The following is a 16,698-nucleotide window of genomic DNA, read 5'->3' as shown; positions in this document are numbered from 1 at the left end:
GGGGGATGGGATGCATGCCTGCCATCTGCAGGTTTGGGTTTCCTTGGACAGGCCAAAGAAGACAATTACCTATGCATTGGAAAGGCCAAAGAGCACAGCTTCATTTGTAAAGCCCTGTCTCCCTCACTCACCTCCAGAATGGATGACTGAAGGTCACTGATAAAAGATGCATGTCTTAAATGCCATGAGCAATACTGAGACTCCACCATCTGCTGGATTGGAAAGAACTCAGGTTGGGAAATTGATGGACAGTGATCAAGGTGAAAATTTAATAAATTTATATTGATATGCTTTGGATTAGAAGACTCTAAGGAAGAAGTGAATCAAAGGGTAAAAGAAGTATTGAACCCAAAGGCACCAACCCTGCACCACGAATGTGGGTTGCAAATTGTAATCTGAAACCAAAAACATAAAAGGAATAGTATCGAAGTGGTATTAGAAGCAATAGAAAACAGTTCTCGATAAAGCCATTTGTTCATTACCTGTTGTCTTGGCAAAAAATGTGGCTGGCATATTGTAATCAGTGTCACAAAACGTAATGTGTTTGACTTGTTGAATGGAAAATGAATTTGCTCTGTAAACCTTCACACTAAAATGTTAATTAAAGTGTCCCTGGCATTACCAACTAGCCCTTGATTAATGCACAGAACTCACAAATAAGAAGTGAACTGGAAACCACCAGGAAAGAGCACATTAATGGGCTGCATTGTGCATTGTAGTTGTTACTGCAGAGTGGGTATTGCCGGGCTCAGTACCTTTGAACTGTTGTTGCTCACAGGATAATTCCTTGATCCAGCCAGCCAGTCAGCCAGTCAACAGATAGCCTGTCTTGAGGCAGTCAGGGCTGCACAGCCTTGGATTTTCAGTGGTGAACACAGTAGACACAGACTCTTCCTCGTCAGACTTGCAGCAGAGCCTGGGAAGGAGACTGGAATGACCAGTGAGAGGTAAATCAATGATAGGAAATGAGAGGCTGATTTCCAAGCAGGGAACATTTATGCTGAGACTTGAAGGATTCGTATGAGTTGGCAAGATGGAAGGGCTTAGCGGTGACAATAGATTTGGAGAGTGATTTTACAATAATAACCTTTGTTTCTTCTTTAAATTTCTTTCTAGGATGTCCGGTTCTTCTCCACCATGAATGAGTGCCACTATGATAAGCAGATGGACTTTTTTTATAATAGGACCAACACTGACACTGTTGACGAATGGACGGGGACGAATCTCGTGATTGTTCTGTGCTTTGGAACATTTTTCTGCTTGTTTATTTTTTTCTCTAATTCTCTCGTCATCGCAGCAGTGATCAAAAACAGAAAGTTTCATTTTCCCTTCTACTACCTGTTGGCTAACCTCGCCGCTGCAGATTTCTTTGCTGGGATTGCCTACGTGTTTCTGATGTTTAACACTGGCCCCGTTTCGAAAACGTTGACTGTCAACCGCTGGTTTCTCCGCCAGGGGCTCTTGGACACGAGCTTAACCGCCTCCCTGTCCAATTTGCTAGTTATTGCTGTGGAGAGGCACATGTCTATCATGAGGATGCGGATCCACAGCAACCTGACCAAAAAGAGGGTCACGCTGCTCATTTTGCTCATCTGGGTCATCGCCATCTTCATGGGGGCGGTCCCCACACTGGGCTGGAATTGTGTTTGTGACATCTCTACCTGCTCTTCCCTGGCGCCCATTTACAGCAGGAGTTACCTCATTTTCTGGACCGTGTCCAACCTAGTGGCATTCTTCATCATGGTGGTGGTATATCTGCGGATCTACATGTACGTCAAGAGGAAAACCAATGTCCTTTCTCCACATACAAGTGGGTCCATCAGCCGCCGGAGAACGCCCATGAAGCTAATGAAGACAGTGATGACTGTCTTAGGTAAGAGAGGGATCAAGGGAGTTGTTGTTTCCACTCATTCTGCTAATAGGTATTGAGTACCTACTGTTTGCAAGAACTTCCCTAGCACTAGGTCTGTAACAGTGAACAATTTAAAAGCAAAACAAAACTACCTCATTAGAGCGTCAAAGAAGATAAGAGTGTTAGCAAATTAAATGTGTAAAGTAAGCTGTTGCTGGGTCTTGTAGGGGAAGATAAAACAGGGAAGGGAGACGAGTGCTGTGCAGGTGTCCATTATAGTTTTAATGGATTGAGAAGGACAGCATTATAGAGAAGCAGACTTTTTAAGCATTGTTGTGGAGAAAGTGGTTAGGAGGTGAACTGTAATCTGGACAAAGAGGTTCCAGGCAGAAAGTAAAGGAAATACAGAAGTCTTGACCTGTACCCATGTGTAGTGTGCAAGGAGGCCAGTGTGGCTGCAGTGTAGGGAGTGAGAGGACAATAGGAGGTGATGAGGCCAGGGAGCTAAGGGGCGGGGGGGAGGTTTCAGGTTGTAAAAGATAATGTAATTTTTGTGTTGAGGTGTGTTTTTTTAACTATGTAGTTATTATAAAGACTTTGACTTTTTTTCCAATGTATCTCAGTTTTGTGTTTGTTATTCTCTTGATTCTTTTTCAAGTTTATAAATTATATGTTCATAAAATTGTTCATAGGCATTTTGTTTTGTTGCATTAATTACCAGAATCATAGACATTTTACCATCATCTTTCACAGGCATTTGTTTTATAACATTAATCACCAAATTTCTACTTTTCTGAGTTATATGAGAGGCCATTGGAAAATTTTTAATAAAAGGGTAGGTTTATATGACTTATATTTTAATGACATCCTTCTGAATGCTCTTTTGAGACCATACTCCAGTGGGACAAGAGAAGCAGCAAAAGTACAGATTAATAGGGAATTTCCGTATTCGGAGAGAGAAATGGTGGTTTCAACCAGTGGGCATTTTGGTGGTGGTGAGACGTGGTCAGATTATGACTCTATTTTAAAGATAGAGTTGATAGAATTTATTGACTGATGATGAGTGGGAGAAGGTCAAAGGAGGAAGGCGGGATGGAGGATTTCCTGAACTGAGGTCAAGGTTGCCGAGGAACTGGTTTTGGACAAGCTAAGAATGGAATCCTATTACACATTCAAGTGGAGATACTGAGTAGGCCATTGAATATCAGGGGTAGGAGTTCAGGATTGAGGTTGGGGCTGAGATTTACATTTATCAGTCGTGGGGAAGAAATGGTTCTTGAGATTGGGTGAGTTCACTAAGAAAGTGAATGTGGATGGAAAAGTGAACAATCTTGTTGGAGGAAAATGGTTGAGGAGACAGGAGCTGCAGAAAGAGTAGCAGGGAAACCAAAGAGATTGTGGTGACCTGGGAACCAAGAGAAGCAAGCAGTCAACGAAGAGGGAGCTTCAGCAGCATTGATACTGCTGTAAATGAAGGGAGAGGAGGTCTTACTGATTTAGCAGTGGATGAGAGTATAGCTGGGAGCCTAACTGGCATGGACTTAAAAAATAAAGGGAGGTGAAAGCCTTGGGACAGGAAATATGGACCACTCTATGAAGAGTTTCACTTTGCACTAAGTCACCTAGCAGTGATGGAACCAAGACTCACCATACAGTCTTCCTGCAGTCTGGATGTTCAGTCACCGTCACTCAGTACCTAATTTTAATTGTTTAAGACCATTTTTTGTGGGTTTTGGGGTTGTTTTTTTTATGATCTGTGGGTTCTATCTTCTGCATTGGCCACCTCACTCTTCTTTTAAGAACCTTTGTGAGAACACAGACAAAAGCAAGAAGGGTGATTTTCACATTAATCCACCTGCCATTTGTAAGTTAGAGAGGATATTTATGTGTTTGGAAAAGAGTAAACGTGGAGTTTATGATAATGCTGATGACCTCTGCTTTTCTCCTTGATTAACTTGCTTGGCCATGTGTCTACAGAAATGTGTATGGAAGGGTCTCTGGTGGCCTAGTGGCAAGAAGCTGTGTTGCAATCCCAAAGGCGCATGGTTCGAATCTATCAGATGATCCCCTGGAGAGGGAGGGGCAGTCACCTCCTGTGCCAGTCAGATCTAATTTCACTGCACACAACAACAAAATGAATACACACACATACACAAGAGATATGTGTATGGAGAAATCTGCCTACTTAAAACTTTATTTTTACATTATATTATATACACAGGCATACAACAGGAGGTAGAAAAGATAGGTTCTCCATAGGAAAAAGATGGAAAAATCGCTTCATAGTTTACAGCCTCCAGAAGCCTGCTGGAGAGGCAGCTATGAGTTGGTTCTCATCTCTGAGTTGATGGCTATGAGATACAGGGTTAGCAGGACTCTCTCTGAGGCAGTCATGATGTCAACCCCAGTTTTAAGTATAACATTATCAGGAACTGTTATGGCAGGGTGTGAAATAAATGAGGAGGGGGGGTCACCCAAGAAACAGTGACATTGCCAAGTAGGATAAGAGAAGTAGTGGGATAGAGATGGAACAACATTGGGGAATTGGTTAGCAGCAGGAAGACAGTTTTGGGTTGAGAAACTAGGGAAGTTTTTCCGTGGTGAGACAGAAGGATCTGGTGAAGGACGGGAAGTTGAGGATGGAGGAAATGAAACTGAGGAGCAAGGAAGCATGAAGGATATAAGTTTATAACAGAATTGTTTTGGATAATAAAAAAATTACTATTCATTCAAACAGTCCTTTTCTATAAGAGTGAGCTGAAGCAAATCAGTGCACTGTTTCTTGATTAAATTTCCCATCTGAAGGAGCATAGGTCTTTCCAAGCATAAGTAGTCCCTAGGTATTGCCTGGTCCTAAGTGCATCTTTAAGTCCTAAGTGTGTCTTTAAGTTGAGTTTGTTTGTGAGTTGGAACAGGTGCAAACAATTCTTATTTAGTATATTACTTCAGTACCGAAGAGAGCTCAAAGCCTTTTCCTTGGTTTAAAAGCTGCACATGTAGCAAGTAAAGGTGACTGAGATGAGTAATTTATTGCAAGGAGGAGTTGGTTCAGTCATTTCAAAACGAGGGCAAAATTACATCCTATCAAAGGGCAGGTAAGAGTTATCCATAAATTAGTAGCTTACAATAGTCCAATGTAATGGTACAGACTTTGCCACCAGAGCTCTTTAAGAGTTTTGTTTTGTTTTCTTTGTAGGTTAAGTGTTGTACTGCTTACCAAAAGGAAGGCAGTTCAAATTCACCAATCACTCTGCAGGAGAAAGGTGGGCAGTCCTTCCATTAAGCCTGTAGTCTCAGAAATGTGATGGGGTGACTCCTTGAGTCAGAAGCAACTCTGTGGCAGTAGATGTATTTTGTAGTAGGCAGTAGATTTAAATTTGTTACAACTTTCAGAGTCCCTGGGCAGTGTAAAAGATTAAGCACCACGTGCAAATAGGAAGGTGGGCATCTTAAATAAAGCCACTTGACACCTTGAACAAAAAACCTGGTGACTTATTTCTAAAAGGCCATGGCCTTGAAAACCCTATGGAGTGAGTTTTTACTCTGCATAAATGGGCTAGGATGAGTTGCCATCAACTCAATGGCAAGCGATTTCTTTTCACAATAATAAATTAAAGGTGGAAGTGCAAAGGAAGGAGAAAAGGAGCTCTCTGTGTGTGTGGGGGGGGGTATTGTGTTTCTGGGGTGGCAGCAAACACAGAGCTTCATGGACTAGCTGTGGATCAAAGCACAGAGCTTCCTTCTGGGACAGCATCTACCACAATGCCTTCCCAGAGAGGAAGCTCTTGGCTTCTCTAGCAAATGTTATGTAAAAATTGGTTTCCTAAGTGTCTTAATGACGTGATCTTAGAAAAAGCAGTACTGGGCTTACCGTCATAATAGTTACTTATCCTGAGTATGTGGAGATGCATAGCTCTACACTACACCTGTTCCTCACTTAGGGAGCTCTGATAGTATAGTCTGTATGGAATTGCACTGCTAATTCTAAAGGTCACATTTGAACCTACCAGCACCTCTCCACCCATGCATTTGCAGCCTCAGAATCCCAACGGAGAAGAGCTGTCAGTTGGTTCTGACTCAATGGTAGTAGGATGGAGTTCTTTCTTTTACCAACTACTACTTGTTATCCGGCCTTTCACACTTACAGTCATAGTGAAAAACTAACAAGCTATCTGAACAACTGCAATAATGAATATTGAGGTTGGAGGCATTGCTAGCTATGAACAGTTAAGGTTGTGTGTCACTTTGGCAGTTATATAATAATATAGTCCTTTTCTATTTTGTGATCTGATGTGGTCATCTTCCATTTCTGCACAATACTGATTTTCACCTAACATCCTGGACTTTGGAACAAAACCATGTTAATAAATGAGGAGTGGGTGTAATTTCTTTAGTGATTATGTAATTTAAGTATCTTCTTGATTAGTGAGCTCTGTTGACATATGTGCAACTAGCAAAAAGGTCAGCAGTTCGGATCTACCAGCCTTCTTCAAGAGAGGAAGGTGAGGAGTCTACTCCTTTATAAAATTTATAGACTCAGAAATGTGGTGGAGCGTTGCTGGGAGTTGCAGACAACTTAGTAGCAGTGAGTAATGACTCTGATAGAAAGGAAAGCTTCATTTAAGATTAAATCTTAAAGTTTCTTACAAATACACCTTTTAAATGTGTGTGTAAATATGCACATATGCGTATGCACGCTTGCATAATCTGTTTAACAGTAACTGAGAGCCAATCTGCTGTCGGGGATCTCTCCAAAGTGCTAAAGAGAAGTGATCTTTAACTCTCAATTGGTTTAGATATTAACTTGTACCTGATCCAAGTCATGATCTTTTTCACTCATTCCCTATGCATCTTAAAGTTGAACAGTGAATAAGGATGAAGGATGAATCAGTGCCTTTGAATTATGGTGTTGGCTGTGAATCCTAAATATCCCATGGACTGTCAAATGAATAAACAATTCTGTCTTAGAGGAAGTGCATCCAGAGCACGTCTTGGGAAAGCCCCATATACATTGGACATGTTGTCAGGAGGGGCTGGCTCTTGGGCAAAGGGAACTGCTGGGAAATGTGGAGAGTCACAGAAAGAGAGGAAGAGGCCCTCAACAAGGTGGATGCAGCGTGACTGTACCAAGGGGCTCAAGCATCAGGTGGCCCTGTGTGTTATAATTGACTCAATGATACTTAACAAGAGGCAAATGATTACATGATTTCAGTGACTATAATCTTATTTTAGAGAAAGAAAAAGGACAGGGCAATACAGACTTTAGGGAATGGTTTCTGGAGGGTGTGGGATTTGATCTGGAAGCCCGGTGAGATTTGTATGGGACGGAAGGAAAGTAAGGGCACTCTGAAGGAGAGGAACAATGTAATCCAAACAAGTGGTGATATGCTCTGTGGTTAGAGGTGCACACTGTGGTCTAGAGGTTTAAAAGCTAAATTTTGAACAAGGAAAGTGTAGTTGACTAACTTCTTTGGGAAGACCTAGGTCATCAAGATGACATTGGTGTTCCTTTCCAGCTCAAAGATTTTATTTGGACACAAAAGCATAAACTGCTGAATGGGGTATAGAATCTTTGCTTGTTTCAGGCAGTAGTACCAATGGTGGGAATTTTCAACCTGCCCATGATTGAAAAGGCATCTGGGCATTACGTTCCCATTTCATCAGCCCCTGGGCAGAACACTTGCTGACTTTCAGCTTATGATGTGTGATGTGTCCGAGTCCATAAAAGAAGTTGCTTATTGAATGCTCCTGTCTAAGAGACAGCAGGGAAATATGCTCATGCCTCCTGAAGAGGACCCAAGCCCCATCTAAGAGAGGGTCCTGAATTTTGAGATCTCATCTGTCAACACGGTCAGTCAGCTCCGGCAGCCAGACACACAAGAAGCCACACATGGAACCCTCCTTTGTTGTCAGACAGCACAACATGTGAACTGTCTCCAAAGGGAAATTTTGTTGTCTCCCAAGAAATATCCTGGGCTTGCTTCTATTTTTCACTATCTCCAAATGCAAAAGAAAAACTGAATGAAGAGATTTGGTACTCATGCTTTTGAAATTTTCACAAGCTTGCTTTCTTAAGATGATGCTTTTCAAGCTTCCACTTAAGACCTTTTAGTGAGTAGCAGGCATAAGCGTGGCAGAGATTGTGAGGCTGTTACAAGATGGGGCAAAGCTTTGATCCATGCATAGGGTTGACCTCCTAACAACAGTGAGTAATAAAACCAATGAAGAGATTTTAACAAACACTATCTCTTTCTTTCTTAATTTCCATGTAGAGTTTCTTGTATAGCCAAGAAAACCTGAATACATATTAGTCTTGATACAAAAGATACTCTTGATACAAAAGATAGTACACTGTACACCTGGCTTATGTCTTTCTTTCTTTTTTTTTTTTTAAAGAAATCAGTTGACACTATTTCTTTTGTAGCATCATTTGCCATTGATGAGTGTAATTCATTATGATGGCTAATAAACCCCTTATGGGCCAACACTTTTAAAAAATTATATAAAATAGAGTTATAGAAAATGAGCAGTGCATGTTGTATCAGTATTGTTTTATAGCCCTGTGTGTGTGTGTTGTGGATTGTGTTATTTATAATTTATTTTTTACAATGAATTATTGGCAAGAACATTTGAAAATGAACATTATTGGGTTTTCCAAGGAAACACTGCATGGTTCAAAATTGGGAAGGGTGTACATCAGGGATGTGTCCTGTCTCCATATCTTTTTAATCCATATGCAGAATAGATTATCAAGGAGGCTGAGCTCTATGAGGAGAAGAATGACATCAAGATTGGAGGTCGACTCATCAACAACCTGTGTTATGCAGATGACACAACTCTGCTTGTGAAACTGAGGAGGTACCTGAAGCGAGCTCAACATCAAGAAAAAAAAAAGATTCTCACCACTGGGCCAATTGGTAGTAGCGTCATGATGGATGATGAAGAGATTGAGATTGTTGACAGCTTTAGTTTGCTTGGCTCTACAGTCAACACTCTTGGTACAAGTAGCCAGAAAATTAAAAGACAAATTTCATTGGGGAAGTCTGCTGTTAGAGACCTCTCCAAAGTACTAAAGAGCAATATGTCAGTCTGGAGACTAAGGTACACCTGATCCAGGCCAAGGTCTTTGCAATTACTTGCTATGCATCAGAGAGCTGAACAATGACTAGGGATGATAGGAGAGTTGATGCCCTTGAGTTTTGGTGCTAAAGAAGAATATGGACTGCTAGGAGAACAAACAGATTGGTCCTGGAGAAGGTGAAGCCAGTCAGAATCCTTGGAGGCAAGGATTCTGAAGCTCTGTCTGACATACTATGGACATGCTGCAAGGCAGTATCAGTCCTTGGAGAGGGACAGCATGCTTGGGAGGGTGGAGGGACAGTGCAAGAGAGGAAGAACCTTGATAAGATGAATTGATTTAGTTACTGCAGTAATGATGATAGGTGTGTCTGAGACAATAAGATTGGCACAGGATAGAGCAGGGTTTAGGGGTATTGTACATAGGGTCGCTGTGAGTCCAGGTGACTCAACAGCACATAACAATAACAACAGCAACCATGACTGCAGCATTATGCCTTCTTTAGAGTTTTAATGCATTGTTCTTACGGAAACCGTGCAAGGTGTGGAGAGCTCAGCCCATTGGCATTGTGTTGGAAGTGACTCATGACTGACTCTGCTATGGCTTTACCAGGCCTGTAAATGGAACAGGAGAAGGTTGCCCTGCTTTCTGCTTCTGAACTGGTGGATTCAGACAGCAGGGAGGCACTGACTTTGAATCCACAGTGCAGCTCACGGTGGATTATGCCACCAGAGTTCTCTAAGGTGTGTATGGGAGGTGTTACTATCTTATTCTCTGTCACTCTTTTATCACTTGCTCACTACATTTGAGTTGGTTCCAACTCAAAATGACCCTGCTTTTTTTTCCCTGAAGTGTCCTTTGACCCTCCAGTTTTCTGAAGCTGTAAATAGAAAGAGGAGGAGACTGCTCATCTTTCTCCCTCAGAGACTTAGGTGGGTTCATACTGCCAGAGACCCTCTGCCTTTGGGTTGATAGCACAAGTCTATAGACTGTGCCACTCCTGTAAAATGCACCCAAACACAAGCTGTAATCACGTATTTACAATTCCCTGTTTTATATCTCTTTCATATCAATGTTTTCCACATGCCTGAATGAATACCTCCTACCATATTCTTGCTTAAGAAACTAATCTTGTAAAACCCACAAAGAGTCTACCTTCTATCTGCCGCTGAGCTTGTCCATACCTCACCCAGTTTACTTTATAGCTTACATGCTCCTATTTACACACTTTTATTCTGAGTTAGACTAGAGCTGTGGTGGTGTAGTCCTTAGGAGGTAGTGCTCTAACCTCCTCTATGCCTCTCCAGCAGTTCAGATCAATCAGTGGCTCCGAGGAAGAATGAATGGTTTTCCCCATTGTGATTTACAGTCTCCGAAAACCTACTGTAGGAGTTATGGGTCAGTTGGACAGGGAAGGGTTCGGAGCTGCTGTACATAAATAGGGTCACTATACATCTCAGGTGACTCAATTACACATAACAACAATGCCGTCATCACCATCTCTGTTTCCCAGTCAGTACATCTTGTTGAGAGTCTTCCTCTCTTTCTCTGACCCTCCAGTTTTCCCAGCATGGTTTCTTTTTCTGAGGACTGGAGTCTCCCGACAAAATACCCCTGCCCCCCCAAAAAAAAATGGGAGATGAAATGTTCCCATCCTTGCCTCTAAGGAGCACCCTGGTCATGCACTTCCTCAAGACAGTCTTGTTTGTTCTTTTAACAGTCCAACATCAAGAAAACAAAGATTCTCACCACCGGGCCATTGGCAGCTTCATGAGAGATGGTGAAGACATTGAGATTGTTAACAGCTTTATAGTTTGCTTGGCTCCACAATCAATACTCTTGGTACCAGCATCCAGGAAATTAAAAGATGAATTGCATTAGGAAAGTCTGCTGTCAGAGACCTCTTTAAAGTACTGAAGAGCAACAATGTCAGTCTGGAGGTATGCCTGATCCAGGCTGTCATCTTCACAATTTCTTGCTATATGTTAGAGAGCTAGACAATGACTAGGGATGGTAGAAATATAATTGATGCCTTTAAGCTGTGGTGCTGGAGAAGAGTATTTAATATACCATGGACTACTAGGAGAACAAACAGGTTTGTCCCAGAGAAGGTGAAACCAGGCTGCTCCTTGGAGACAAGGATTCTGAAGCTCCATCTGGCATACTTTGGGCATTTTGCAAGGATGGACCAGTTCTTGGAGAGGGACAATATGCTTGGGAGGGTGGAGGTACAGCACAAGAGAGGAAGACCCAAGATGAGATGGATTGACTCGGTGACTGGGGAAATGAGGGTAAGTGTGTCAGAGGCAATAAGGTTGGCTCAGGAGAGAGCAGGGTTCAGAGCTGTTGCACATAGGGTCGCTATGAGTTACAGGTGATGTGACGGCACATAACAACAGCAACTACATGGCATATTTAATACTCCTCTCCTGCACCACAGTTCAAAGACATCAATTCTTCTTTTGTCATCCTTATTCTGTCCTACTTCCAGATATTTTAAAAGTAATAATAGCTAATATTCACTAAATGTTATACACACCTCTAAATGTTGTATTATTCATCTTCAGGACAGCCATATAGAAGGAGTCATGTTATAATTACTGTTTTATGGATGAGGAAGCTGAAGCCCAGACAGTTTTATTGAGGCAGATTTGAGATTTGTACCCAAGTAGAGTAGCTCCAGGACCTTATTTTTTATAGTAGATTACCAGCCTTTTATGAATAGTGGGATGAGAATGGTCTTGACCCAAGTAATGGGAATTATAACTTGTGTCTCCTGTGTTTCCCACTTAAGTTTTATACAGAGTTATTTGATCCCTGAATGTCTAATTTGTTCTAAAGAATTCACATCAGAGTAGTCATGATTATTGTAGCATCTTCTGGGGGGAAAATTACTGTATTCTTCTAACTTGAGGCTTATTCAGATAAATGGTAAGAACTTTGGAATCTGAGAGGGAATTAGATTCAAACCCTGGATTTGTGTATCTCATTTTGCATGGCTGAGCAGATTGCCTAACTTCTCTTTGACGTAGTCTCTCACAGATTGAGATCATACTAGTACCATGGGCATGATGAGGTAATACGAATACAATGCTCAGAAAATACTTTGTACAATTTCATTTTACTTGGATCAACAATCAAACACCTATGGTAACAGCAGTCAAAAAATCAAAAGGGCTGTTGCATTGGGAAAATCTCTTCCCAAGGACCTTTTCAAAGTGCTAAAAAGCAATTATATCAGTTTAAAGATTAAGGTGTGCCTCATCCAAACCATGATATTTTTATTTGCTTACTATGCATTGAAAGTTGGACAGTGAATGACTGAAGAAGAATTGATATCTGAGCTATAGTGCTAGGGAAGGGTATTGAATATTCCATGAACTGCCAAAGGAACAAGCAAGTCTGTCTTGGAAGAAATACAAGGGTGCTTCTTGAGGCAAGAATGGTGACACTTTGTCTCATATACTTTGGGTATGTTGTTAGGTGGGATGGAAAAAAACATCATTCTAGGAAAGGTAGAGGGTCATTGAAAGAGAAGACGACCCTCATTTCTTTTTCACAACAAGGTGGATTGACACAGTGACTGTAACAATGGACTTGAGCACATCAAAGATTGTGAGGGTGACAGAGCATGGGTTCAGATCTGTTGTTCATAGAGTCGCTGTGAGTCGCAATTTAACAACAATAAACTCTGATGATGTGGTTTGTAGAGAGAAGCTCCTCTGGAGAAAGACTGATAGTCTCCTCCCAAGAGATGCACAGCCTCAGAAACCCGAGGGAGGGTCAGCTGTGAAGCAGCTCTAACTCCTTGGCAATGAAAGAGAGTGAATGAAAACTAAGTATCAACTGCTTTTCTTAGGAGGACTTAGTTTAACTCAGCAAAGTCTAGCTTTGTTTTATTAGCAGAGTGCACTATCTTAACTCAGTGATGCCACCAGATACTGTGGAGTTGAGGACCAGAGACCTACTGTTGGCGCCAGCGTGGGGGCAAGTTCTGTAATGTGCATGAGCAGCCAGGAGGAAGCCAGCTGGTTGTGCTTCACAGAGTCTGTCCTGCAGCTGGCAGGTGGCACTAGCTCTCAGTTACTGGAGACAGTGCCAATCTGATCACACAGTCACCACTGAAACCAAAAAAGTCTCTGTTTACATCGCTGGTCCCTATGAACCATCCTCTGTCCCTGTGAAATTCTGTTAATGATTCCTGTCTGTGACATATGTTCCTTGAATTAATAATTCATTTCACTTTTGCAACATTTATGAACAAAACATTATAAGCGTGACCCTGACCACCAAGCATTAGCTTAATAAGAGCCCTGCAGCATGTTACTAACATCTTGTGTGAAGAGGTGTAGGCTGTTAGAAGAAATTGTCTTCTCTCACCCAGCTCACAGAAAATCTTAGGGGGGGAGGAAAGCTTTCTCCATTTTGGTAATGAACCAACCAAACAAAGTACCTCGTTCAACTGCCGTGGAATTGGTTCTGGCTCAGAGTGACTTTCTGTTGGGCTTTTGAGACTGAGGAAACTGCCCATCTCTCTCCTTCAGAGCTACTGCTGGTGGGTTCAAATTGTCAGCATCTCTGGGCCTTTGGGTTGGCAGCACAGCTCACAGTGACCACCAGAGGAACCTGCTGGGATCCTCTATTGGCGGGGGTGTTATGTGCCTTCCAATCGGAGTCAGCTCAAAACTGACTTAGTCAAGCGCTACCATCTCCTTCAGAGTACGTTTGCTCTGTGTTTGAAAAGAATCAGAAGTAGAACCTAGACCTTTTGACATTTTTCATGTGCCCCTTCAGTGACTTGTCCTTATTCTTTTTGAAAAAGAAGGGCATGGTCACACACACATACACCCACAGAAAACACAAGTACTTGCACAGAAGCCAGAAGGCAAGGGAAACTAGCCAAGGTCACCTGGAATTCAGAAACATTTGTTTTCAGCCTTGGTGACCTTGTAGTGGATTCTGTGGCACAAAAGCCAGCTTTCAACATTTGCTGCCTTGCAGGCCTTAGTAACCAAATATCTGGTGGTTGTTTTCTTTAAAAAAAAAAAAAGTTAAAGCTTTGCCTTAAGAAATGTTGAGTAAATGAATAGTGTTGGCACCCAATAGCTCTCTTGTTGCAATGCAGAATCTTGTTGGACAGAGAATGACCATGTCTTCTCAGAATCAAGCCATCCAGGCACTGATAGTACATTAGGTCTTGAAACAACTCCTCAAAGAAGCACCTTTGCTACAGCTGCTTTCCCCTATGTGTCTGTGGTGTTGCAACAGGGGCTTTATAGGAAGGAGGCATTTGTCTCCAGGGCAAGTTGTTTATCAGCAGCAAGTACATATATTGTTTCCTTTCAATTGCTGCCCTTCCCTGAAAACAATACAGTTTGACACACCTCTCCCATTCTAAAGAGGCATATGATGATTGAGAAAACCTCAAGGACTGCTGGTAGGAGGAAGACAGGGGTTTTGTTGGTTTTGGGTGTTTGTTTTTTTTAATAAAAAAAGCACAGTTGTGTATGCCCCTGTATCTTGCCTTTTTGGATTGCCTGTACTTTTTAGTACCTTTTCTGTCATAATGGCTTTAGAAATCTCTCCATCTTTATCCATCTTTGCTGTGTGTGGACGTGAACGGTTGGTTGTTCTAGTTAGAATGCCTCCCCTTGGTGTTATTATTTATTTTATGGGCCTGTAAGTGGAACCCTCTGGCATCGGTTCAGAAGTCATCCCTCTGTTCTGTTGCCGGTGTTTGGAAGTGTAATCACTGCTCGCTCTGACTTCTTCCACTTCCTCCACTGCAGTAACTACCCAGTTGGTTCTTTTTCTCTTTTCTCCTTCCCTCCTTCCGTATTTGTTCCCCTTCTTTTTTATTTTAGAAAACTGCCATCTACATCTTCATGTGAAACAATTATTAAGATATTTCCTGGATATGGGGCACAGAAAAGATTTAGAGAGTAATTCCATAACCCAACTCAAGCCACCTCCCACCCCCTAACATCCAGCCTCCTGGAAGTTTCTGGGTCCAAAGTTAAGAAATGTTTTCTCTTAAGATTTTAATTTCTGCCAAAGGAGAATTTGATTGTTACCTGATACCTGGATGTTATACAACTAGACTAACTTAATACCTTGAATAGTGTGGTATGTGCTGACTCATAGCAGAATTTTCATTGAATCCATGTTAACATTGATCATAATTTTTTTTATTGTATTATTTTTGCATGTACCATCAAATCAGATCTGACTGGTACAGGAGGAGATTGCCTCCTTCTCTAGCAGAGCATCTGGTGGATTTGAACCACGTACCTCTGGGATTGCAGTGCAGCATCTTGCCACTAGGCCACCAGAGCTCCCTAACATTGATCATACTTTTAAAACGTCAACTGCTGTGCAACAATGAATGAATGAAAACCCAAAATCTCTATAAATGTTCATTAAAATTTAGTAATAAAAAAACAAAACAAAACAAGTCAACTGCTATATCCAGGGTGAAGGCAAGGAAAACAAGTCAGATGGAGTCAGTAGTAGGGTGGTTTTGGGAATCCTGGCTCTGTCTCAGACAAAGAGAAAATGGGCAGGTGAACCTAGAAGTGTTAACTAGAAGACACTGCAGATCAGTAGTCCTTCCTGGTCTAGCCCAGTTCAGCCTTCAGTCCAGCCACCACTTCTGTTGTTCACTCTGCAGAGTGTGGGAAGGAAAGAATTTATTACCTTGCAGAATCAATACCTGCTGAGAGATTTGTAAAGTTCACCTTATGAACCACTGTTTGTGCTGTGGCTGAAGTTCCTGCCTTCCTAGTTCCTGCTTATTCCAGTGGGTTCTTCTTGCCATGTTGGTGAATGATACCTGTCTTTGGATCTGTGAATACAATATACATTAAGGGCTATGTGTTCAATTTCTTCAAGCCACAGAGTTCACCCCTCAACAGTAGGGCTATTTTCTCCTTTATGGGCTTGGGCCCAGAAGAGATTTCTGCCTTCTTATAGTTTCTCATCATAAACATGTCTTGAGCACCTACTAGTGCGAGGCAGCACACCAAATACAAGCCACTCCTCTGCCCTCCTATGAGTCTGTGCCTGCACTAAAGTTTTAAGGTAGTTGGGAAATGGCCAAGGTTTCTGAGTCAGTGATTCTGTTACGTGACAAATTGTGTCTTCATGCCACACAGACAGATGTGATCTATCTTTTGTGTGTACTGCTTATAGGGAGCCCTACATATAGCTTTATCTGAAGAAACAGGACATTTATCAGAAAATAGTAACCAGGAAGAAAACAACAGGTCATTACAAAAACAGAGGAGGAAGAAAAGACCAAGATGGACGTCAGATGACACTCTGAATATAGCACTAGAGTGCCGAGAGAAGCCAAAGCAAAGAGAAGAAATCAAGATGGTAAGGAGCTGAATGGAAGATTTCAAAGGGCAGCTCAGAAAGACAAAGCAAAGTATTATAATGAAAAGTGCAAAGAGCTGGAGTCGGAAAAATCAAAGGGGCTAAACTTGCTTGGCATTTTTTTAAGCACAAGGAACTGAAAAACAAATTCAAGCCTTGAGTTGCAATAATTATGGATGCTTTGGACAGAATATTAAATGATCTAAAAAGCATTAAAAGACGATGGAAGGAGTATACAGAGTCACTGTAACAAAAAGAATTGGCTGATGTGAAGAATTTCTTGAAACAACATATATAATCAAGTGGTGATGGAGGAGGAAGTTCAAGCCAAGGCCCTAGTAATTGATGGCATACCAATTGACATATTTCAACAAATACACTCTTCCCTGGA

General features: G+C 41.7%; 1 protein-coding gene across 1 annotated transcript in view; it reads left to right on the top strand.

Moving 5' to 3' along the window:
- The first annotated feature begins 1,095 nt into the window (after positions 1-1,095).
- LPAR3 (lysophosphatidic acid receptor 3) overlaps positions 1,096-16,698 on the top strand; it is a 97,715-nt gene continuing 82,112 nt past the window's right edge. The window contains exon 1 of the mRNA XM_006898361.1: positions 1,096-1,873. Within this exon, the coding sequence (XP_006898423.1) occupies positions 1,138-1,873 (736 nt within the window). The 5' untranslated portion in view covers positions 1,096-1,137. The remainder of the gene's footprint in view (positions 1,874-16,698) is intronic.

Source organism: Elephantulus edwardii, unplaced genomic scaffold, assembly GCF_000299155.1.
Source record: "Elephantulus edwardii isolate Elephantulus edwardi_28Jun2011 unplaced genomic scaffold, EleEdw1.0 scaffold00227, whole genome shotgun sequence".
Classification (NCBI taxonomy): domain Eukaryota; kingdom Metazoa; phylum Chordata; class Mammalia; order Macroscelidea; family Macroscelididae; genus Elephantulus; species Elephantulus edwardii.
This window is presented reverse-complemented; position numbering and strand designations above follow the sequence as displayed.